The 24634-nt window shown below is 32.5% G+C and overlaps 2 protein-coding genes across 3 annotated transcripts; one reads left to right on the top strand and one right to left on the bottom strand.

The window, feature by feature from the left end:
* The first annotated feature begins 589 nt into the window (after positions 1-589).
* mfsd14a1 (major facilitator superfamily domain containing 14A 1) lies at positions 590-12097 on the top strand. The gene is made up of 12 exons (XM_019064244.2): positions 590-883; positions 3275-3370; positions 3565-3627; positions 3710-3837; positions 4779-4893; positions 4976-5194; positions 7817-7930; positions 8058-8129; positions 8217-8329; positions 8510-8607; positions 8688-8842; positions 9867-12097. Exons 1-12 carry the CDS (start codon positions 806-808, stop codon positions 10071-10073), a joined length of 1458 nt encoding a protein of 485 aa, XP_018919789.1. The 5' UTR covers positions 590-805; the 3' UTR covers positions 10074-12097.
* Positions 12098-12158: 61 nt separating this feature from the next.
* Positions 12159-24501, bottom strand: LOC109046885 (spindle assembly abnormal protein 6 homolog). Of its 2 annotated transcripts, XM_042712382.1 has the most exons (17): positions 24158-24500; positions 23953-24013; positions 23786-23865; positions 23577-23681; positions 23336-23498; positions 23149-23226; positions 21822-21941; positions 21172-21363; positions 20899-21093; positions 19235-19324; positions 18978-19157; positions 18461-18542; positions 15498-15616; positions 15214-15360; positions 13454-13536; positions 13279-13373; positions 12159-13186 (listed from the first exon to the last, which is right to left on the bottom strand). In XM_042712382.1, the coding sequence occupies exons 1-17, from the start codon at positions 24220-24222 to the stop codon at positions 13113-13115; spliced, it is 1929 nt and encodes a 642-aa protein (XP_042568316.1). In that variant the 5' UTR covers positions 24223-24500; the 3' UTR covers positions 12159-13112. The 2 variants fall into 2 exon arrangements, with proteins under 2 accessions (XP_042568316.1, XP_042568317.1); XM_042712383.1 differs by lacking the exon at positions 15214-15360 and having other exon boundaries at positions 24158-24501.
* Positions 24502-24634: the final 133 nt, after the last annotated feature.

The following is a 24634-nucleotide window of genomic DNA, read 5'->3' on the forward strand; positions in this document are numbered from 1 at the left end:
CCAATAAAAGATTATACATTTTGAGACATACATATAACAGTAGTATAATTATTAGAATACTATTATAATTTTATTTTTATAGTGTTATTATAGTGACTATTTTAGAGGTATATTATTATCACAGAGTGAAACGTGAAAGTATCTTGAGCTTGTGTGAACCACTCTGGGACGATGGAACCGGAAGTGCTAAAATACTAACTCGCGTCCGGGTTTTTACGGTTTTTACCTACAAAGTGACATCATACTCTATTTCCGTGAACTTCTAAGAAAATAAAAAAGATCTATAAATGGTGCTTTGCATGTAATGTCACCTTTTTGCACATAATGTTGATATTATATGTATTTGTATCTTTGGTACCTCGGCATTAAAAAAAAAAAAAATAATATAAAAAAGAGAAATTAAAAAAATAAGCTAAAAACATCTACAGAAAAAGTGAGGTTAACGAGGAAAATAGCCTATATAAAAAAATGTTTAATATAATAAAATATATTTTTAAAATACCGGAATAAGCAAAAAAGCATTTTAATTATTCGTTACTCGTGTTTTGACCACGTGTCCGCAGTGTGTGTGGGCGTGGCCAGGCGGAATCGAATGATGCCGACGTCATGACGCACACACCATGAGTCTCTCTTCGTGAAGATGGCTGCTGTATACATCATGCGAAACTGAATGGACCGAAAACAGCCCAAAACTGCTAAAATTCCCCCCTCTTTCCTCCTCTGTCTCCCACTCCACGTCCTTACACATGCGTCTGCGCTCAAACGAAGCCGATTTTAACCTAGCGTGACGAACTAGGATGATAATATGACCCAGAAAAAGAAGAAGCGAGTGAATCGCAGTTTGTTACTGGCGAAGAAAATCATCATCAAGGATGGAGGGACGGTGAGTGTCTTCTGTATTCAACCGCGACAAACACATCCGAGACGGAGGTTTAACTCTTAAATCGCCATATACATAAGTATTATCTTAATATCTGAAAGAGCAAATGCTTTGAGCACGCGTTGGAGGAGTAACTGACATCCAAGGCTGTAAACATTAGCGTTCACTTCCTGTAAAGAGCAATAAATCACATCAGCGCACATAAAAATGAAGATCAAACGTGGATTTATTAATGCACAGGTGCTTTGATGACACACTAGATGCCTTTAAAAATATTACAGACTTAACTATTACGACGACGTTCAAAGAAAACAGAAGATTGTGTAACTTTGTTGTCCACCTGAGTGAAAAATTGTCTTTGGCTCACCAGCACAACCAAATTAATAATAACAAACATAGTCAAATAAGGCACTAGTCACCTTACACACGTTATGTAAAAGAGAATAAAAAGATACAGTTCTTGCCTTACACGCTACTAGATTAAACACTTGCTGCATTAATGATTTTAATTGCATTGTATTTTTCTAGAGGAACTAGTGTTTTATTAGAACTTAGTATTGCTAAACCTAGTTTTAGCCCTTTTTAAAAAAAAACATGGATATGATAGTCAATCAGTACCATGATAAATATCACAGTACAATGTTGTTATCATCTGATGTTATTATGGTTCTGCCACAGTGTTGATTTGTACGGGAAGATATACAAAACTTCTGTCGGACGACTCATAATCATGTTTACGTTTACAAGGTTTGGATATCTACATGTAGTGTGCCACTGAATGCCCTTAAAACAGTGTTTTTTTATATACTTTATATTTATACAGTATTAACATGTTGAATTAGCTTTTTAATTTAAAATTCAGTTCTTAATTGTAATTGAAATAGCCATTTATTTTAATTGTAGTAAGTTTTAGTCATTTTATTATGAGCTTTTATAATTTTTATTTTTTGTGTAAATATTTCTATTTGATTTTTAGTTCAGCTGTATTAATGTTAATACTTAAACTTAATATATTTTATTATTATCTTATTATTATATATTTCTAATTTTTTAGTTTTAGTAACAGTAATAATAGTAAATATAGTTGTGAGCTTTTGCCATTTTTATATTTCTATTTAGCTGTATTTATTTCACTTTAAGTTTTAGTAATTTTTGTACTTCAACTTACTTTCCAAGTAAATATTTCTCATTTTTGTTAGTAAAGTTTTAGTAATTTTGATATGTGCTTTTGTCATTTTTATTGTTTTTTTCTATCTATCTATCTATCTATCTATCTCTCTCTCTCTCTCTCTCTCTCTCTCTCTCTATATATATATATATTATATATTTATAATTTTCATCAGTTTTACAAATTTTTGTACTTCAACTTATTTTTATTTAAGTTAAATTTCCATTTGATTTTCCATCTAATATTCATATTTGATTTATTTTTATCTCTTTTCCAATTACTGAAAGCAATCTTTAGCACTGGGCAACAATTAATCGCATCCAAAATAAAAGTTTTTGTTTACATACTGTATGTATGTTTACTATGTTTATTTATTATGTATAAATGCACACACATACAGTATATATTTTGAAAATATTTACATATACATATGTTTATATTGTTATGTTATATGTAATTATATTTAATATATAAACATAGCATATTTTAAATTCTTAAATATATACATGCATGTGTTTGTATTTATTATATTTATATATATATATATATATATATATATATATATATATATACATTATAAAAATACACACAGTACACGCTCATATATTATCTAAACGAAAACTTTTATTTTGGATGCGATTAATTGTTTGAGCAATTTTTAAATAGTTTTAGTTAACAATAACGACGCTTCCTGAAAACAGCCATTTCTTTACAAATAGGCCAGTGATAATAAATATCATAATAGTCAATGATTTAAAATGCTTTAAACTCAAGCGAGCCCCTCACATGTGTGAATGTGGTCAGTCCCAGTTGAGTTGCAGATCATTTGCTTTAAATTTTCATAAACTCACCCACATGTTGCCAGAAACGATTGGCTTCTTCCCTTACAGAAGCAGACGTTTTATCAAATGTCCTGCTCGCTTGTTTTATTAAAATTGTAGGTTGTGTAAGGTCTAAATTTAAACCTAGTTTCCAGAGTTCCTGTGTTTTGTAATTTTGTATCCTCTTTGAATATGTTTTATCTTGGCTACAGCACAAAATAAGCCAGAATCTTCACTGGTTGGTGCTCGATTCCTCTCACGAAAACGTCTGATACTCTAGTTTGATAGATCAGGCCTCAAACAGTCCTAATCATGTCATCAACCCATCCGAAGCTCTAAAGGATGTGTCATAATACTGGTTTGTTTCCTCACCATGGTTGACATCTCTGGTTCTTCTCTCTCCAGCCTCAAGGCTATGGTTCTCCCAGCGTTTATCATGCTGTCATCGTCATATTTCTGGAGTTCTTCGCTTGGGGTTTGCTGACAGCACCTACTTTGGGAGTAAGTTGAGGTTGTTTTGAACCAGAATAAGCTTGTTTTTGTGTTAAATCGAGATGTTATTTTCATATCAGGTGACGTTTATTTCATGTTACAGGTGTTAGAAATGTGTTATCGGGTAATATGATCGTGTAGGAAAGCTTCAAACTTGCATTGGCGTCATAACTGATGTTGTTTTGTGTCTCGTGTGTCTGCAGGCTCTTCATGAAACCTTCCCGAAACACACGTTTCTCATGAATGGCTTGATTCAGGGGGTCAAGGTATCGTCTTTAACATCCTTCAGTTTACATCCTGATAATCTGTCTAGTTCATGTTTCAGAAGCGGCGTGCTTTTGTCCGCAGGGTCTGCTGTCGTTCTTAAGCGCTCCTCTGATTGGTGCTCTGTCAGACGTGTGGGGAAGGAAGTCGTTTCTGTTACTCACCGTGTTCTTCACGTGTGCTCCAATTCCTTTATTGAAGATCAGCCCATGGTACGTTGTGTTTCTTGTGCTTGGACACAAAAAAATTTGTATATTCATTTTAATGAAATGTAGAAAAAGAAATTTTGATGTAGTTAATTTTTTTTTTTTTTTATTCTCAAATTAAATTTTTTATTTAATATTTAAGTTTACTAGATTTGGATATCTGAATATATTCATCATGATGTATCTTTTTAACAGTGTTAATTTAGTATTATTTATATACCGATATAATATTTATTAATGTTTTGAATTCGTTTAATTATTTATTTTTTTTTTAACTTTCAAAATTTTTGTAGATTAGTTATGTGCTTTTGTCATTTTTTTATTAGTTTATATTTAAATAAAAAATTTTTTGGGGGTTATTTTATTTAATTGTTACATTATATATTTGTCTTTTTTTTAAATATAATGTTTAGTCTTTTTAGTATTTTATTTTTAAGGTTATTTTTTCTATTATATGCTAATTTAAAAAGAGGAGATAATAAACAAATTTCAAGTTACAGCTTCAAAATTTTAATAGTTTAGTTGCATGCTTTTGTCATTTAAAAAAATCCCTTTATCTTTAATTTATTTTTTATTTCATTGTTTAGTATATTTTGTTCTATTTTCAGTCATTTTAGTATTTAATTAAATATTAATTTAATCATAATTTATTTTAATTATCTTAATTATTTTATCTTAATTGAAAAAGCAAATATGATGTACACAAATATTTTCTGTGTCCAATGTCAAAATTCAAGAAAAAGTTTTTTGTTTTTTTAATTAAACAACAACAACAACAACAATACATTATTTTTATTGTAATATTAGTTAACAGCCAATACAGATCATCTTAAAAAGCCCAAATATCAATCTCACCGATATATCGGTTTGTTTCTGTTTCGTAATACACATGCACATCTTAAATCACATGCTTGCACAGATTTAAAAGTGTTCCTGTTGTTTTTCAGGTGGTACTTTGCCATTATCTCTGTATCTGGAGTGTTTGCCGTTACCTTCTCGGTTATATTTGCCTATGTGGCCGACATCACCCAAGAACATGAGCGCAGTATGGCTTACGGCATGGTACGGATAACCCCTCAACACAACACCATCTCTCTTTTTGCCCCTTTGTTTTGTATTAACCTCTCTGTTCCTTCTCTGAAAGGTCTCGGCCACGTTTGCGGCGAGTCTGGTGATAAGCCCAGCCATCGGCGCGTATCTGAGTCAGGTCTATGGAGACAGTCTGGTAGTGGTTCTGGCTTCTGCCATTGCTATGCTGGACATCTGCTTTATCCTGGTGGCCGTGCCCGAATCGCTTCCGGAAAAGATGAGACCGGCCTCCTGGGGCGCCCCAATCTCATGGGAACAAGCAGACCCCTTTGCTGTGAGTAGATTTGACCTTTTCGAGCTTGTTTAAAATGATCGGTACAGTAATATCACAATCACAGTCCAATCAATTCCCAATAGATAAAAGCATTTCCCTACCGAATAACCAGTTTTATTTGGAAATATATCATTATGGACATTAACTGCATTGCAGATATAGTAACTGGTAAAGTGATTGTTGGCTGGAAATAACACTTTGCTCATATCCTGTGTGGTTTTCTGTAGGGAAACGTTTGTTACGCCCATTTCCCCTCAACAGCATGATGTGTCACCATAATGGAGTTTTGTGTATATATAGACATATAAGGCTGTTTTGACACGTGGGTTCTAAAGAGTTCCTCTGAGGTCTGCTGTAGTTTCCCACAACAGTATTCTTGGTTTTGATTGGTTAGTACCATCATGCCAAACTTAAAGACACATTTAAAGGTTGACTTTTACACATGTGGGCTCAAAGCACATAAACGAATGCGAAGCGTCTCAAACTGCATTAATATAGCATGTGTTTGTGCCATAACTTTTAGGTTTTTTATAAAGATTTTTGGGTTGCACTTTATTTAACAGTACGTGTACTTACATGTGCTTATAGTGTACTTACAGTGTATTTATCGAAGAAAGTTCTGGTAATACAAGGTAACTACATGGGGTAGGGTTAGGTTTAGGGGTAGGTTCAGGGTTAGTACCTAGTTATTACATAGTTATTGTAATTACTATAATAAGTACATAGTATGTACATGAGGAACAGGACTGTAAAATAAAGTGCTACCGATTTTTGTTTTCCAATAAACCAGTAAGTTCTATGTATGTATGTGTGTATATATATATATATATATATATATATATATATATATATATATGAGCAATATCACACTCATAGCCATGCGATATGTCTGTATATCGGCACGGCTGTGATTCAGCCGCAGATAATTACATTGTGCCGATATAAAGCCATATTGTACAGCTCTTTTGTGCAGAACTACTTCCTTCCGCCACAGATTCAAATCTCAGTTTGACAGTTTAACTGCCGAGATCAAGCCTCCGTTACTAATTAGAAAACATCACTTTAGAACTAATATTACTTACAAAGGAATGCTGAGTTGCTTCACTAAAAGCAATTATTGTATTATATATTATTATAAATTATTATTGTTAATTATTGTATCACTATATTAAAAGCTTACTGTATTATGTAAAGTATTATAAATATCGCACTCCTGGAAAAAGCTCTCAGCCAATCAGATTTGAGGACCAGAAAGAACTGTTTTTTATATATATATATATATATATATATATATTAGGGCTGCACGATTATGACAAAAATCGTAATTGTGGATTATTCCCTTGAAATTGTAATTGCGATTATTAATAACAATTATCACAATTTACGTTGAATGATGTTTAAACCATTGTTGGGTGCCGTATTTTTATATGAAAATAAACAAGCTGAAAACACTGAAAGTGCTTTTCTATAGTATTAAGCCTCAAATGTCAACTATACATCGGATTGGTTTCTTCTTTAAATTATAAAAAAGTAAAAATATGAATGGTATTATAATTTTATTCTAAAACTAAAATTAAAATAATGGGAAAAACCCTTAAGATAACATGTAGAAAGAAAAAAACGCATCTTAAACACGCAGAATAGCATTAGTGGACTTGGAATGATTAACTGCCGCTTTGAACGATTACGTAATTGTTGCATTTATAATTGTAATCGCGATTAGAAATTCAATTAATTGTGCAGCCGTAATATATATATATGTGTGTGTGTGTGTGTGCGCATTTTTTTCCATTGTCTAATTTAGTTTTTAATTTTAATGTTCAAGTTTGCAAAGTTTGGATATCTGAATGTATTTGTCATGATATGTATCTTTTGAATACTCTGAAAACAGTTCTATTTGAATATTATTTATATATTGTTGTAGTATTTATTAATATTTAGAATTAGCTTTTATATTCCCATTTTTCAATTTAATTTTAATCTTAGTACTTTTTTAATGTTAGTAATTTTTTATAAGTTTTTGTGTAAATATTTTTGTAGTTTTAGCTGTTTAATTTTATATTGTTTTATTTACTTACAATATTTATTTATAGTTTAGTTTAGTTGTTTAATTGTTTTTATATTAACTTTATTACGTAATAATGAATCGATTTTTTTAATCTCAAACTGCATTAGTACAACACGTGTCGTGTGCAATATTTTTACAAATAGAGATGTGTCTGTAGTGAAATAGCCAATGTAATTTTTTTGCTATTTTTTATATTTTATTGACAAATAAACTAACAAATGACTGGTATTAAAATTCTAGCAATTTTTAAATACATTTAAAACACCAAAAACTAAAACCAGTCATTTTAAATACAATGTATTTTAATAGATTAGCTTTACCGTGATTTTAAATTCTTAAAAATGTTAAAGATTAATTAAAAATCTTAAATGTGTTGGATCTAAAAATATGATCTAATAATATAATTAAATGTCCAATATCCACATTACCTTAAAAAAATTGATAAAATTTAAATATAGAACAATAGAACTATTCTTAAATCTAGAAGAGTGTTTAATAAAAAAAGACGTTCCCACACAGTTTGGTTATGAGCATCAATCTCTTTTTCTGTACAGTCTTTGAGGAAGGTGGGCCAGGACTCGACGGTTCTGCTCATCTGTATAACAGTGTTCCTGTCATATCTGCCTGAAGCTGGGCAATACTCCAGCTTCTTCCTCTATCTGCAACAGGTACGGCAAGGGAGGGATTTCGTCTATCTCTGTGGTTAATATCTAACTTTCTGTTTAATTAACTGTGTTTACTGAGGCAAGTCTGTTTTATCAAAATTCCGTTTTATTGTTTTATCCTCTCATCCAGATAATGGGATTTTCACCTGAAAGTGTTGCAGCTTTCATTGCTGTTCTAGGATTGATGTCTATTGTTGCACAGGTCAGTATGTTTCTGTTAGGTACATACTAGTAAATCATTATTTTATCTTGTGGATGATGTTAAATGTGACTTTTTTTCTGTCTACAGACTGTTGTATTAAGTTTACTAATGCGTTCCATCGGGAACAAGAACACAATTTTGCTGGGATTGGGATTTCAGATTCTGCAGCTCGCCTGGTACGGGTTCGGATCGGAGCCGTGGTAAGTCCAAGAGCCTATAAAACTGATAAAGAAAAAAATAAATAATGAAAAACAGGAATATAAAAAAATACATAAATTACGTCTTTGTTCATTTTTGGTTGAACTGTTGCTTTAAGAATGATGTAACAATTAATTACAGTCTACTAATGAAATGTCCAATGCATTGCTCCCAACCTCCAGGATGATGTGGGCAGCTGGAGCCGTTGCCGCTATGTCTAGTATCACTTTTCCTGCTGTTAGCGCCCTGATTTCCCGCACAGCTGATCCGGATCAACAAGGTAGGTTTTCTTGAGTTTTATGAAGTTATAGATGCAGGGTTATTCTTTAAGGTCGACTGCTAACGCTCTTGTGTCTGCAGGCGTGGGTCAGGGTATGGTTACGGGAATCCGTGGGCTGTGTAACGGTTTGGGTCCGGCCCTCTATGGCTTCATCTTCTACATCTTTCATGTCGAGTTGGACCAAGTTCCAGAGAAAGAACCGGATATACAGCATCACCGTGATTACCACCAACAGGTAAGTCACCGCACACCATTAAATATAACTGAACTACATTGATTGCCGTTTACTGTCAATTCAGGTTTGTTTTAATGGTTAAATTAGTTTTTTATAATAAGACACTAATGTTTTGTTAAAATTCTAGTCTAATGCTATTAAACAACACTGAAGTATAAAATATACTTTTCGTGCCATTGCATCGTTTTCATAATTCTCTGAAAGAAGTTTGGATACCTGAATGAAATGCAATGAAAACAAAAAAACTCCTAGCCTCAACAAGTCGAGCAGAAATTGTGTAAATTGTTCATAAAATTGCTAAATTTTTGTTGTGAAGTTTACAGTTTGAATAGCTAAAGGAATTGTTTGGTACCAATTTGTAAATTGCTTGTAAAACACTTCTCAAGACGTCAAAGCAATATTAATTTAAATAGTTAAAACTATTTGCAAGATTTTGATCAGAAGTTGTTCATAGGACTATTCTTAAGTAAAGAGAAAATTAAATTTTTAAATTTAGTCATAAAACTATTTGCAAGAACTCTGCATGAATGTTTGTTAATTGTTGTTTGTTGTTAATTGTTTGTAGAACCATTCGTAAAAATTTGAGCTGAACGAGTTTGTGTAAATTGTAAAATTGCAGAACTTTTGTTATTCTCGGAAAAATGTTTGAATACCTGAAAGAGTTGTTTGGTAACAATCTGTAAATTGCTCGTAAAATAATTCAAGGCAGAATAAATGTAAATATATATTTTTTAATATTTGCAAAAATTCTAACAGATCTAATTTGTGTAAATTTTTGGCGAAATTCCAGAATCACTGGTATCCAACAATCCAAAACTCATAATCCAAGCAATTCATCCATATGTAAAAATGAGTGAATTATCACAATAGTGTTTTATCAGTAGGGTGAAGGAGTTTATAGAGATGCATCACGCATAGTTTTGTTGCGAACATTTGTCTAAATAGGCCTTCACCGCAGACAGTTTTGAGAAAAGTTCTTGACTTTGCGTTAACTGTGTTCCCGCATCATGTGTTCCTCTAACAGAGTGCAATAATCCCGGGACCGCCGTTCCTCTTCGGCGCGTGTTCTGTGCTGCTGGCGCTCCTGGTGGCGCTTTTCATTCCCGAACACCCCCATATGGGCACTCGTGCGGGCAGCTGGAAGAAGCACACATCCCCCCACGGACACCCGCACAGTCCCCACCCACCCGGAGAGGCCAAAGAGCCCCTTCTACAGGACACTAACGTGTGATTGGGAGTTTCGATGTGGCCATTTTGGCCACGCCCCCTATTACGCATTGGGGAAGAAACTGCGCATGGAGGCTATTGTCATTTATTGAAATGTAAAGCTATATCGGAGGCACGGTCAGTCTTCACCCTGGAGCTCTACCTTCCTGCAGAATTTTGTTTAAATACACCTAAACTTGTTCGTTAAGGTTTATGGGAATTACAGACAGGAAGGAAAGTCTCTAAGGTTAAGACTGAGCGTCCCTGCTGAATCACCAATAGAGCACCACTTTTTAAAAGAAATGTATATAGAAGAGCATATATTTAACAATGGTTCTGTCCAAAGGCACTATTGCAATGGCTTGTATTTATTCTTTTTATTACTTGTTTTTGGCCTTTTTGTCTTTCTTTTTACATTGCTCCATTTGGCTGTCTAGTTCTTCATTACCATAGTTCACTCAGGGACATTAACCTGGTCAGGAATGTTTCCGAACACAGTGTGTTCCTCTTATCAGAAGGTCTAGTGACAATGTACAAATAACAGGCTTCTTTCATGAAACGCAAGCAGAACAAATTATGTGAATCGCAACTATTCGCAAGAATTTGCATTGAACAAACTTATGCAACTCATTCGTAAAAATATTTGAGTTGAAAAATGGTAGAAATTGTTCCCTAAAACTACTTGCAGGAATTCACGAAGAATAAATTCATCATTCGAATTTAAAAAAGTCATTCGTAAAGCCGTTCGTAAGATTTCAGTTAAACGCATTTGTGTGAATTGTTCGTAAAATTACTTGCAAGGTTTTGAGTTGAACGAATTTGAGTAACTCATTCGTAAAACCATAAGAATTTTAGATGGAAAAAATTGTGTAATTTGTTTCCTACAACTATTTGCATAAATTCGTTCAACACAAATTGTTGCAAATCATTCATAAAACCATTCTTAAACATTTTGGACGAATTGCATTTGTGTGAATTGTTCGGAAAATTACTTCGGAAAACCATAGGTAAGAATTTGCGCTAAAAGTTTTGCGAATTGTTTGTAAAACCATTGAGTTTAACAAATTTATATAAGTTGTTGTTCATATAATTATAAGAATTAAGCAGAGCGATTTTCTTAAGTCGTTTATAAAACGTTTGGTGAGAATCCATAAAATGTGTTGTTTTTGAGGCCCAGAGACCTTACTGAATGGTTTTGCTATAAATGTGCTGCGTTCATGAGATCACGAGTTTGTTAGTTAGGGAACATGACGGATAATTTTTACGGATTTCTAATGCTTTGACGTGAATGGCCTTAACTGACAGTTCGGTTTCAGACTTCGACAAACGATAGTCGCAGTGGAATGATTGTGGTACAGCTTCAAAGTTCCTTCTCGTTTTCTGCTCCTGTTTAAGCTGAAGCCTGTTTTCTTTTTATCACTTAGAATCGATGGTGCCTTTTCCCAGCTTAAATTGTGTTGTTGACGGAAACTGGTGAATTTAAGTGAGACTCTTGAGACTTGAGATCTACACAACTGAACAGTCTTGCGTAAAATAACAGTAGAGCTGACTCTAGATCAGTAGTGAAAGTGAAACATGTGACGAGTCTTCCGTCTGGATTCGCTTTCAGCCTTGTGTAGAAACATTCTTTTATGAAAAATATGTAAGTTTACGCAAAGCACTTCGCAAATGCCATCTGACATTTGTGAAACAGGTGAAATTTGCCAGTGGCCTTTCTATGTATTTTTTTTGTTTTCATAAAGACAGATGAACGGCTAATTTTAAGGTTCGACATTTGACCAAATGTATGGATATATTATTGACACAAGACAGGCGAGTTAATCTGAAATATTAGTTGTGTGCTTTGGATATTTATGAGATGATTTCCTGTAAAATATTTCCTTCATCTCAGAATACAGTGTGTGGTTTTTTTTTTACGTTCTGTGGTTCTGTTGTGCTGACTTCATTATAAATTTTAAACATGGTGTAGTTTTTGACCGAACAATGTAAATAAGTCTAAACATATTAAAGGATCTAAACATGCATTTCAATAAAAGTTGAATATTTTGATGTATGTGTGATAGTGTCGGTTGTTTTTATACTTTAAGCCACACAGTAAAAAGCTGAACAATTTTTTCAAACTACATTATTTTATTTACGTTTGTCCTAAAATTGAGCTACTGATGAACAAGTAGCCAAACTGCAATCCATGATAAACAGATTACAAAATTCACTGTATTAAACCATAAATAGAAAAATATAAATGTGCACACAATGAATTATAGACAGCTTTACACAGCAAAACCAGTCTCACATTTTGTCTTCCATAGCAAGAACTTAAATCCTTATATTAACCTTAAAATTGCCAATCATAAGAATAGCACTATTTGAGGATATACAGTGGCAGCTCTCTGAGTGTTTGGCAAAGGTTCATGTTCAGAGACAGTTCATGCATGGCACAATCAAGTTTAAGACACTGAAAATACATTTTATAGGCACCACAGACCTAAAGGACCAAACTTTAGCACCATTATCATTGATACATTAGTCCCACACTAATGCTAAAGTCTCAAGCAATCAAGGAATCTCTTTGTAAACTATGGAAACCACAGAGTAAAGGTAAAAAAAAAAAAAAGATTCAAAATTTTGAGTTTATATTTCACAATTCTGTTTTGCTTCCACCACAGAATGAAAAATAAAAAGTAATTGACTTTTTTTCCTCACAAATGTAAGCTATATCTCACAGTTTCTCAGAATTGCAAGTCAAAAGTCTGAATTGTCAGATGAAATAAGAATTGCGGGGAAAAAAGCCTGTTCCTGCCAAAAAAAAAATAAATAAATAAATAAAAAAATTCAAATTATTTATTCAAATAAAACCATTTTTTTTTCATTCTGTGGTGAAAATGGGCTTCCATAGTAAGCACATTGAGAAATGGATTTAAAATAAAAAATTTTATAAATTATTGAATACATTTAAAACAAGAATATCATCTGCACAGACACTTTGCAATGAATTCCCATCTTAGTAGTGGCATTCACACATTTAACTTAGTGATGAATAGAAGTGTATCTAAACTGCTGTTCGTCATCCCGGGAAATACGCAGAAGCTGCGGACGCTGTTGGTTTTGCTCCAGCTGTGTTCAAAGGCTTGGGAACTTCTGTAGATAAAAATATTTAATATTTAATAAGATGGTCTAAAAACCTTCTAGAAATTAAGAATAAATAGGGAAAAGTAGTTTTTGTGGTTTGCCTCTATTTAGATGCATGCTGGGTAGAAGGCCGCGGAGGGGGATGCTGTCATCTCGTCTCTCAAAGTACTTGGAGTCCAGACCAACAGGCCCTCCGCTGTTATGAGCAGAGATACCGGTCACACCAGAGGCTTTATTTCAGAGAACAGGAAGTAAACGATTGAAAGATGAACTCACTTCTCTTTATTAGAGGGCTGGGAGAGTGCAGTGGGACTCATGTCTGCTGCTGAATGTTTAGCACTCATAGGGTTAAACTGGACCTAAAAAGAATTCAACAGTGTTCTGTCAGACATTCATAAGCAGTGATTGTCACTAAACAAACACAAAAGCATTGCTTATGCTGACAGCTACAGTCTGATTTTAGGCACATCAGTCAAATGAGTTCAGTTTTCATTTTTCCAACAAATTATGGACAATTTTTTTAATTATTTTTTTTTAAATATTTTACAATTATAGTAAAAAAATTCATAAAAAATATAAAAATATATTTTTTTGGAAAATTAGAAAAAAAAAAGTTATAAGTTAAAACAAGATAATATTTGCACAAAATAAAGTGAAAATGTTATAAAAACTATTTTTGGAAAATGTGTGTGTGTGTGGGTTGATATTTTCACAAAATAATAAAAAAAGAGAACATTTTGGGACAATTTTGTTGATATTTTGATTTTATTATTTTAAACTTATGTGTTTTTGATGAAATTTATGGGAATTGGTGATAAATTTGATTAAAAAAAATTGTATTTTTTTGAAACTTGACAAAAAATGTTTATTATTTTCACAAAATTCATGGGGACTTATGCTTTGAAAATTGAAAATATAAAATTTATATAAAAATTGTGAACAAATGTCCATAAATATTTTTTGAAAATGTTTGACAAAAACTCATTTTGAATATCATTTAGAAAAATATTTTCATGGTAAAGTTATAAAAATGTAAAAAAAAACAATGTTTAGAAAGGGGAAAACTATAAAGTTATATTTTTTTATTTCTAGTTTTACCATTTCTCTTTGGAATAGAGCCGAAATATTTTCCATTAGATTTTTGGAGGCACTACATATATTAAAAGGGTCATAGATGGCGACAAGCTGACGTGTGCATAGATAAGATCCCTGAAGTTGCAAAGACTAAAGTCTCAAATCCAAAGAGATATTCTTTATCAAAGTTAAGAGACTGGCCACGCCCCCATGAAAAACGTCTCGTTTAAACACGCCCCCACATCTCTACGTCACTATGTGGAAATATTTGTGTAATGCTGCCCAAATGTTCACGCAAAGAAAGAAGGCGTGGTTTCAGTAACTGCAGTTAGTGTTGAAGCAGCATGTCAGGGAGATGCTGTGTGTATCTAGACGAAAGCAAAAAACACTTTTTTTGGTCTTCCATATTTCAAAAGTAGATGAATTTTTGGGATTTTTTAGATTAGTTAAGAAAGGAAATTTTGTGTTTTGTGGTTTTTTGTTTAGTGGAGATGAAATAATGTACAGTATTTGAAAAATAATTTGTTTTTTGAACGTTAAAGCATGTAAACATATTCTTTGGTTGATTCATACACCAAATACACAAAATAATGATCTTTAAAAAAGCATCATATGACCCCTTTAAATATTATTCTTTAATAAAATAGAGCGCGACTGAAACAAGCAGCCAAAACACCAGTTTTCCATTTGCTCCAGCCACAATCTGTCTATAATACAAATATTAATTGCCAAAAATTTTGTTATAGCAACTGCAGAAGAAACACTACAGATCTGATCGAAGCATTAGCAAATAAAAAAAATAAAAAAAGTGGACACTTGGTGATTAAGTTTTGAAAAAGAAATCAGAATTGTGTTTAGTGTGAGCAGAGACTACAATAGAGACATGCAAACTATAAAAATAAACTAATAAATGCAGAAAATAAAAGATGACATGAAAGAGAAAAGGAGGAGATGAGGCCTGCCTTGGGTCCAGACGTCTGATTGTGCGCTGACAGGACAGAGCGAGGTCCTGAGCTCACACAGGAAAGAGGAAGAGGATATTTGGAGTTTATCGTAGAGGTGATGGGGAAACCCTGTCCCAAAGACGAGGGGAAACCTTTGCTATCCAGCTAGAGAAGACAAGAACAGCTACATCACTTCAAAAGACAAGTCCAATCTGACATGCAAACAATCAAACTGATCCTTACGCCTTGATTTCCTGCTACATCTACAGAAAAAACCTGTTTCAGTCATAGTGATTAATTACCATATTGTGAGGAACACTTCCTGTTCTCAGACCTGCGGCAGGAGTCTCAAACATTCCGAAAGTTTCCTGCTTCCGAGAGAACTGGTTCTCATTCAGCTGCTTGTTTAGCCAAGTTATTACTGAAGAATATGAATGCAGAAAAATGCCTTGAAAATGTTTCAATTAAAGAATACAGAAATTTAAATAAACAGAAATAACCTAATAAAGAGCTAAAAAAAAAAAAATTATGTAAATTATGTGAAAAGTATATAAATTAAAACAAATAAATAAAATCAATACAATAAACATCATATAAATAAAAAAGAGAAAAAACACCATCAAAAATCTTGATAAAGAAAAAAAATGATAATAAAAATAAATATATATATAAAAACCTAAATAAATTAGGGATGCAGCGATATGAAAATTTTGGCCGATACCGATAATTCTTTATATATGAAAGCTGATAACCGATATGTTGGCCGATAAATCTAAATCCAAATTTTTATATAATTTTTGAGAGCCTGTATACAAAAAAGTCTCACCACTGAAACCCATTAAACAAATCAAACAAAGCAGCCTTACAAATAAATAAAATAATGCAAAAAAGTCTTTAGACAACATTACTTGCATGTAAAAAAAAAAAATCTAAAATCATGATCTATAGATAAATTAAACAAAATAGACTCCGCACCAACAATAATGAAATAATTTTAATTAAACCATATTGTTGATGAAAAGAATAAGATAAAAATACAAGTGGTTGTTATTATTAATAATATATCAATGATGTTGAAAAAGGAGTATCTTAAATAACACCATTGTTTCAAACAGCAGCATTTCTGTTAAAGCTGCGTGCGCTATTGAAGAGCAGAATGAACACTGGTAAACTGAAGCGCTTTGTTAAGTATGCTATATGAGAATCATATATTTATACAACATAAACATAATATTATAACTTATACATGCATAAAAAGACGCAAATGCACAAGTGATCTTGAACTAAGTTACAATTGGAGTGCATTCATAGGGCTCTATTATTTCTGGAAAGGCAGACAGAATCGTGGAATCCAGTCATAAAAACGGAATTCACAGTTTAACGCGGAATGTCACGGAATTTGTCAAATTTTAAATTAATTAATAAAAAGTAGGTCATTACACTTAAATCAAATCACAATATAGACTAGTATCTGTTAATATTAAGCAGCAAAAGTCAATTTAAATATGAATCCTGCATGTTCTGCGTGTCTCTGTTAATGAATGGCGCAGACGCGCAGTATTTCTGTGATGCAAAGCTGAATTTTTAGGATCATTATCACATGATCCTTTAGAAATCATTCTTATATGATGATTCATTATCAAAGTTGGAAACAGTTCTGCTGCTTAATATTTTTTCAGAACATGTGATACTTTTTCAGGATACTTTGATTAATAAAAATTAAAAAAAAAAAAAAAAGAAGCTATGTTTTTAAAATATAAATATTTTGTAATAACAATATACACTACTGGTCAGTAATTTGGGGTCAGTAATTTTTTTCTTTCTTTTTTTTTTAAATAAATCAATACTTTTATTCAGCAAGGATGTGTTAAATTGATAAAAAGTGATAGTAAAGAAAATATATTATTAGAATATATATTATTAGAATTTTTTTTTTATTTTGAATAAATGCAGTTTCTTTTTAACCTTTTATTCATCAAATATATTAGACAGCAGAACTGTTTCCAACACTCATAATAAATCAGAATATTAGAATGATTTCTAAATGATCATGTGATAGACTGGATGTTACATGTGACACTGAAGGCTGGAGTAATGATGCTGAAAATTCAGCTTTGCATCACAGGAATAAATTATTTTTTTAAAGTATATTCAAATAGAAAACTATTTATTTTAAGTTGTAATAATATTTCACAATATTACTGTTTTTTCTGTATTTTTGATCAAATAAATGCAGGCTTGATGAGCAGAAGAGACTTCTTTCAAAAACATTAAAAATAGTAATGTTTTCAAACTTTTGACCTGTACTGTATATAACCTACTACTACTACTACTACTACTACTAAAATGAAACAAACATTATTTTTTAATGATTAATCACAAATCCCCTTTGTTTTCCAAAAAATAAAGATTGCTTAATGTTCAATAATTAAAAGATAAATTAATGTTTTATGCCTTCAACTGATAACCAGACAAATTTAAATACACAACACAGAATTTCTGAGAGGAAAAAAATACTTTATGATAAAAATGAATAAATTAAGTTGTTTTATGCATTCAAATAATTAGACATGCTAACACAGAAATGTATAACAATAAAAAAATATGGTAAGAAAAAATAAAACATTTCATAGGGCACTAAACGTAATTTTTGTTAAACTTTTTTAATAAATTGATGTGAAAATGTAGAAGTTTCATGATTTTAATTAATTACACATGCTTTTTGATTAACACAATTTAATTTAACTATTAAAAAGGAGCTGAGAAAAAATGTAAATGGAAAAGAACAGAATCCAGAAAAATTTAAATGGAAAAAACAGAATTTGGAAAAAAATTTAACGGATTTCATAGGGCCCTACATTCACAATGGAGCTTAAACACGGGCGCACAAATATTCCATAACATTATTTAACAGTAATGTTCTCATTATATTATGACAGACTTCCCTGCACATTGCACTTCACTGTATTTAACTTTTCGAAGTGATTCCAATAATATTTTAAGCAATTAAAAAGTGTTTCCAATGTTCAGTGCGCATCTGAAGTGTCTCTGCAGGAAATAATGCATTATTTATCGGCTTTAATATATCGGCAAAATGTTCTTATCAATTTGATAACGATAATATTAAAATGAACATTTATAAGCCAATACCGATATATCGTGCATCCCTAAAATAAATGTATATAAATAACAAAGGAAAAAAAGACAACTAAAAAAAAAAAAAAAAAAAAAAAAAAAAATCGAGCGAATAAATAAAAGCACTCACCGTTCTCATTGGTTTTTAACACTTCCCTGCTCTCGTCCAGTTTCTGAACTGTAGCTTCTAATTGTTCCTTTAATTTCATTACCTAAAGGTGTGGGGTCATACATATAAAACTAATATAAATTCAAAATAAATGTTACAAAAAAGTTATTAGGATAGTCAAAAGGGTTGATTATTACGAATCAACAAACAAATTGTTTATTAATTTACATACTTTAAAATTTGTTGATTTATATACATCACAGATAATGTACAAAGTTTTCAATAATTTACTTCCAAATTGTATTCAGAGGCTGTTCAAAATAAGAGAAAGTCAGTATAATCTAAGAGGATTGTATGTTTAAAAAAGTAAGGGCAAGAACTAATGCAAAAAGTAGGTGTTTATCTCCCAAAGGGGTAAATCTATGGAATAAATGTGATAAGGAATTTAAATTATGTAATTCACTTGGCAAATTTAAGAAAATGTATCAAAATAACGCAATAAATTATTGATTGATTGATTGTTGGCAGCAGGCGGTACCTCTTCCTCTTTCTGTCGGAGCTGTTGTTGGGTGTCCTGCAGCTCTCGCTGCTCCCGCTGCAGTTTCTCTGTAGTTTCCTGCAGGATCTTTTCTTGAGACACCGTCACTGTGTTCTTCACCTTGATCTTCCCTATCAGTGTCTTCAGATCCCCCTGGAGCTTCTTGATGATGCCGTTCGCCTGCATTGAGAAATGATGTCTGTGAGACGTGTTCAACTGGACTGTAGAAATCATTGACTTTTAACATGGAGGCAAACCTTGATGAGCTCCTCCGACAGGGATCTCACTGTGGCCTCCAACTTGCTGATCTGAAGTTGCTTACTTTCAACATTTCCTTCGACAGAATTCTAGCAAAGATACAAATTTAAAAAATAAATACATAAAGTGACATCCATGTCATATTTCATCCCAATATTATATATTTTTTTATATATATAAATGACTTTAAAAATAATTATATTTAACATAAGAAAGAACAATACGATTTTTCCAATTGTGACATTTAATTTTTCCTGCAAATTCTCATTACTGTAATGCAAAACAAATTGATAAACCATCTTGAGTTTTATATATATATATATATATATATATATTGTGACATTTATATATATATTACATATATATATATATATATACATATTATATATATATATATATATATATATACACACACATATATTTTTCTTCATAATATATGGGTGTATACACACACACACATATATATACACACTCACTAATGAGAATATTTTTGACATTAGTATTAAGTAGTATCAAATATATTAATTAATTTAAAATGTTAAATCAAATACATTTAATCAAATTTTTAAAGTATATAAACACACAAATACATACATTTTATATATAAAATTATTCATTAATTAGTTTTTACTTAAAATCCTTACATTTACATATCCTTACATAAGTAAATACTTTTTAAAATAATCACAAACTGAAAAAAAAATCATTTAAACAGTTATATGTTAAGAATTTTATACTAATATAACTTCTAAACTTACAAACCAATAGCAAATAATAAAGAGGAGCATAGAAACATATTACAAACAACAAACAAAGAGTGCTTTCAGTATTTAAGATTATCTTAATGTTTTCTATTCAAGAACTGTAAGTGATTTTTCTTCATCTTTACTGTTGTTTTTTACTATGACATCATAGACAGCAGGAGATCTATTAAGCTGCATTCACGAATGGATCTCTTTTGGAATATAAGAAGTAATGTGGTTTGTCCTGTCCGTTTAATCCATTAAGACATAACTGGCTGTGTTTACATTAATCTTGCATCATAAAACTATTTTGAGACACAAGTGCATTAAACCACTTACATGGAGTCGCGCACAGCCGCATATGCGAGCAGTCTTCACAAACAAAGTGCGCGTCAGTATTTGAAATTAAAAGCAGCCTTCTGTTAGTGAGGTTCATATTTTAAATATATAAGTCCACTGCATTCCAAACCACATAAATGATGACTTTTGTAAGGAAAATACAGACGGGCGAGACTGCACACTTCAAGTGTATCATCAAACGAAGCGCACATCTCTCATAGCACATCTGGTGCAATGAAGCCCGCGGATGTCCTTGTAATTCACTTCAACCTTTCTGAACTTTATGAAAGATTTTTACACGGAAGGTTCGAGTTGTGTATGTGTGTGAGGAATTAGAAGCAAGCAGGGTACGGGTGTTTCTAAAGCAAACTCAGCGTCATCGCGCAGCTGGTTAAAAACTAAGCTCAGAATCGATTCTGAAATTCTCAAAATCGATCCAGAATCATTGGAGAGAGAATCACGATGCATCAATTTTTCCCAGCACTTACCATGATACATATTATTATCGTGATATACACTTACATATATATATATATATTTTTTTGCATAATGCTATTGAGAATTGGGGGAAATGCGCTCACCTTCTGCTGCTGTGTGGCCTCCAGCACCTCTTTGGTCCGCAGCACGAGCTGCTCTTTATCTTTGATCTCCTGCTCAAAGACGGCCACTCGCGTCTGCAGCTGGTTGACTAGACGTTCTTTCTCGTGGCATTCGGTGTCGAGGGTGCTGTTCTCTCTCCTCAACGACAGAACCTGCTGCTTCGACCTCTGACACTCCTGGACAAAGACACAAAGTTAAAACATTAGACATTTCTTTTGATTTCCAGACCACATCCTTCTGAATAAATCTCACACCTCTTCCAGGCTGGCCAGTTTGGCTTTAAGGTCTCGAATGGTGGAGTCGCTCTTGTATTTCTTGTCGATGAGCTCCCTGTTGGCCGTTTCCAGCTCAGAGACTTTGCTTTGGAGCTGCTGGGTGCTTCTGTGATGAGATGACTCAAGTTCCTGTCGCAGCTGTTCATTCTGCTGCTGGAGACGGGCTTGTATCTATTAAATACAGTAAATGAAATAAGCTTTTAGAACTTTAGCATTCTGGGCCTGATATTTTTTATTTGGTTCACAAATTTTTTTAATTCATTTAATAACTATATATATATATATATATATATATATGTGGGTGTATATGTATATCATGTGGTGTAATACCAATAAAAAAAACTAAAAAAAAAAGAAAACAAATACAAGGAAATAAAGTAAATAAAAAAAATAAAATACATAAAAATAAATAATGAAAAATTAGATAAAATAAAATTAGTAAAATAAACAGAACTATGAAAAAATAAATGTAAATAACGAAAAAAAACCTAAAAAATATAAACAAATAAAAAAGAAAATAAAAAAACTACATAAAGATATAAATATAAGTAAAAAAGAAAAAGAAAGAGAAAGATTTCTAATGAATTCAACACTGAAATGCCTGTGTCAGCCTATGGATGTTTGGTTACCTCCAGAGCTTTCTCACGCTCAGCTGTGAGATCTTGCATGTGTCTGCTGGACAGAGAGGTTGTTTGGGACGTCCATTCAGATCGGAGCTTGTCCAATTCTCGACTTTTCTCAGACAGTGTCTAGAGGATGAAGCGATTATTTTCATACAATATTGTGCACAAGGCAAATTAGTATTGTCACCAAAAATAAAGGTTAAGTCAGTTATTTCTGTCTTTTGCTGTAGTGTGCCAGTAGGAAATATCAGTTTACATTTCCAAACATTCCTTTTGCCATTAATTGTAATAATCCAGAGAGATTTTTGTTTGTTATTCACAGAGATCTGATCTCATCATCATCCATTCCGTCTGGATTGATGAAGAAACAGAACAAACTGAGACAGATTAAATCCAGAAGAACTGTGGCAAGATCTCCAAGACGCTTCAAGAAACCTTCTACCTGAAAAACTATGTGCAAGTGTACAGAGGACAAAGGCTTTTGTAAATGCACACATACTGGTAACACGCATACTGGTAAAATAATGTGTAGCCCGAATGCATTGTGCATAAAAGCGTCTACTAAATGCATAAATGTAAATGCAAATGTTGGTTTGATTTAGTTAACATAAGTTAATTGATAAAGAAAATCTATTTATGACATTATTTTTAAAAGCATCCTCAATTTACATTTACAGCATGTTCACACAAGTGCCTAACACTTTTCACAGTACTGTAGCTTTGCAGGTTGGTTTCTTGAAGCCTCAGTTTTCTCAATCTGTACACGGAGTTCATTTTCGTGCAGCGCTCCAGTTCACAGAGACGGCAGAAAGCGTATACTGTTTGTTTTCTTGACTTTACAAAAGCACAAAATCTAGTTGATATTGTGAGTGCACACAAATAAAAGCAGACAGTTTGTCAGGTTTGAATGCTGTATTACTCTTCTCTGTATGAGCACATTTAATGTCAGAGTGAGTTGCCACAACTTACATGCATTCATTTTCAAATGATAAGCCATATTTGAGGTCGATGAATAATTTACCTTCTTCTACAATATTTCTAAGACTAAGGGTGCACTCACACTTGCACTAAACTTTCCGGGCCGTAGCATGCTTACGTCATTTGTGCGATAACGGAGAAAACCACTTTCGCTAATATTCTGCCAAATAATTATTAATTTATCATTTACGCCGTGCATTGATTTTCACTTTTATGCATCAAAAAATTATTACGGAGACAGCTGAGGTTAATGAAATAAGGTAAGAACCAGAGCCATTATAAACCTAAGTATACTTGATTGAATTAAATTTATTGAAAATTAGTTTGTTTGTTTTGAATCTTGAATGTGACTTACTTGCTGTGCATAATTTAGCTGTCTTGTCAGATCTTCCTCAGTCTTTCTCAGCTTCTGTTCCAACTGCTGCTTTTCCTCCTGTAAAAATACAAAGATGTTTTAAAGATTCATTCATTAAAAACAAGCAGAATTGAAACATATTATATGTATCCCTTTGTAGTCCCAAGTCTGTGATGATGAGCTTCACCTTTACAGTAGACAGACAGGTGGCCAGGTACTTCTTAATATCCGTATCAGATCCCGGCAGCAGTTTCAGAGAGAGATGCGTGAGGTGTTTAAAAGCGTTCGTCTCCACAATGTTAAGGTTTGAAGGACTGTGATCGAACGCTGATGAGAGCTGCAACAGAAACCTGAACACAAACAGACAGAAACTGTTCTCAAGACCAATACCCATTAACAGGAGATATAAAAGCCAGACAATCTCTCACCGTGGGTTTTCTTTGTCCTGCTCAGAAATGCACTGCTCAAGCAAGTCTATAAATTTCTGTGGGAATGATGTGAAGTCTATTAAAAGCCCTTGTTGTACTTTTAAACTGTGAAGGAAAGCGAAAAATGATTATTACACTGAAAAGTGCACATTTAAGTAAAGTATAAATAAATATTATACGAAAAAAAAGGCATGATCAGATCACAATACCTTTGAAAATCTTCCTCTGATATGACAAGGTTGTATAAAAAGTAAAAATCAGAATCATCTGTCAGCCGTACAACCAAATCCTGCGGATAAAAACAAAAAGAGAGTCAAATCAACAAAAAACATTCGCTAAATACATAACTAATGATGTATAAATGATAATTTCTCACCTTTCTATGGACAGGATTTGATGATGGCTGTAGTTCAATACTGATACGAATGACTGAACGTCTGTAATTAAAGAAAAACATAATAAATAATCACATTTAGACCATTAATAGCCTCTTAAAACAAAACACTGTGACATATAAAACAATTAATAAACCCAAAACACACATTTAGGTCATATTTATGTTTAAAATACATCGGTTTTACCTCTCATCGGTATCTTTATTCTTCACAAGCACCTGTAACCTCTTGTTAAAAAGCAATTCCGTCATCTCGAGTTCATATAATAACCACTAAAGCGATATTAATCATAAAAATCGCGCTTTATTCGTGTTTTTGACGCTGCTGAATGAATCATTTGCTGGTTTGTTTTCTCGCGCGTCGCTCCCGCGTTTGTCCGTTTCTCACCGGATGTACCGAGCGCCTCAACCTAATCACGCGTATGATCTTATTTCAGCATGTTTATGTTTTTAACAATATTAAAAAACTGACGCAAAGCTTTAAAATCGTGTTTAAACTCAATCCGTGGGTGTTTAACGGATGATAAAATTAAATATTTTCTGTCAGGGCTCACCGGCGCGTGTTGTGATTGGTCGAGAGGCAGGCGTCAAACGTCAACGCAGAGTGGGCGGGGCGTACAGGAGTTTTGAACATGGCGGTGAGTAGCGCGAACGTTTCCTCGCC

This window comes from Cyprinus carpio, chromosome A22 (genome assembly GCF_018340385.1).
Source record: "Cyprinus carpio isolate SPL01 chromosome A22, ASM1834038v1, whole genome shotgun sequence".
Lineage (NCBI taxonomy): Eukaryota > Metazoa > Chordata > Actinopteri > Cypriniformes > Cyprinidae > Cyprinus > Cyprinus carpio.

What these genes read in the sequence shown, in the direction of transcription:
- mfsd14a1 (XM_019064244.2), top strand. Translation starts at nt 806, where the DNA reads ATGACCCAGAAAAAGAAGAAGCGAGTGAATCGCAGTTTGTTACTGGCG. An exon ending in TCATCAAGGATGGAGGGACG is followed by an intron (nt 884 to 3,274) that starts GTGAGTGTCTTC and finishes TTCTCTCTCCAG; the next exon opens with CCTCAAGGCTATGGTTCTCC. An exon ending in AACAAGCAGACCCCTTTGCT is followed by an intron (nt 5,195 to 7,816) that starts GTGAGTAGATTT and finishes TTTTCTGTACAG; the next exon opens with TCTTTGAGGAAGGTGGGCCA.
- LOC109046885 (XM_042712382.1), bottom strand. Translation starts at nt 24,222, where the DNA reads ATGACGGAATTGCTTTTTAACAAGAGGTTACAGGTGCTTGTGAAGAAT. An exon ending in TCAGAGGAAGATTTTCAAAG is followed by an intron (nt 23,682 to 23,785) that starts GTATTGTGATCT and finishes TTTCCTTCACAG; the next exon opens with TTTAAAAGTACAACAAGGGC. An exon ending in AACTGGCCAGCCTGGAAGAG is followed by an intron (nt 21,094 to 21,171) that starts GTGTGAGATTTA and finishes GTCTTTGTCCAG; the next exon opens with GAGTGTCAGAGGTCGAAGCA.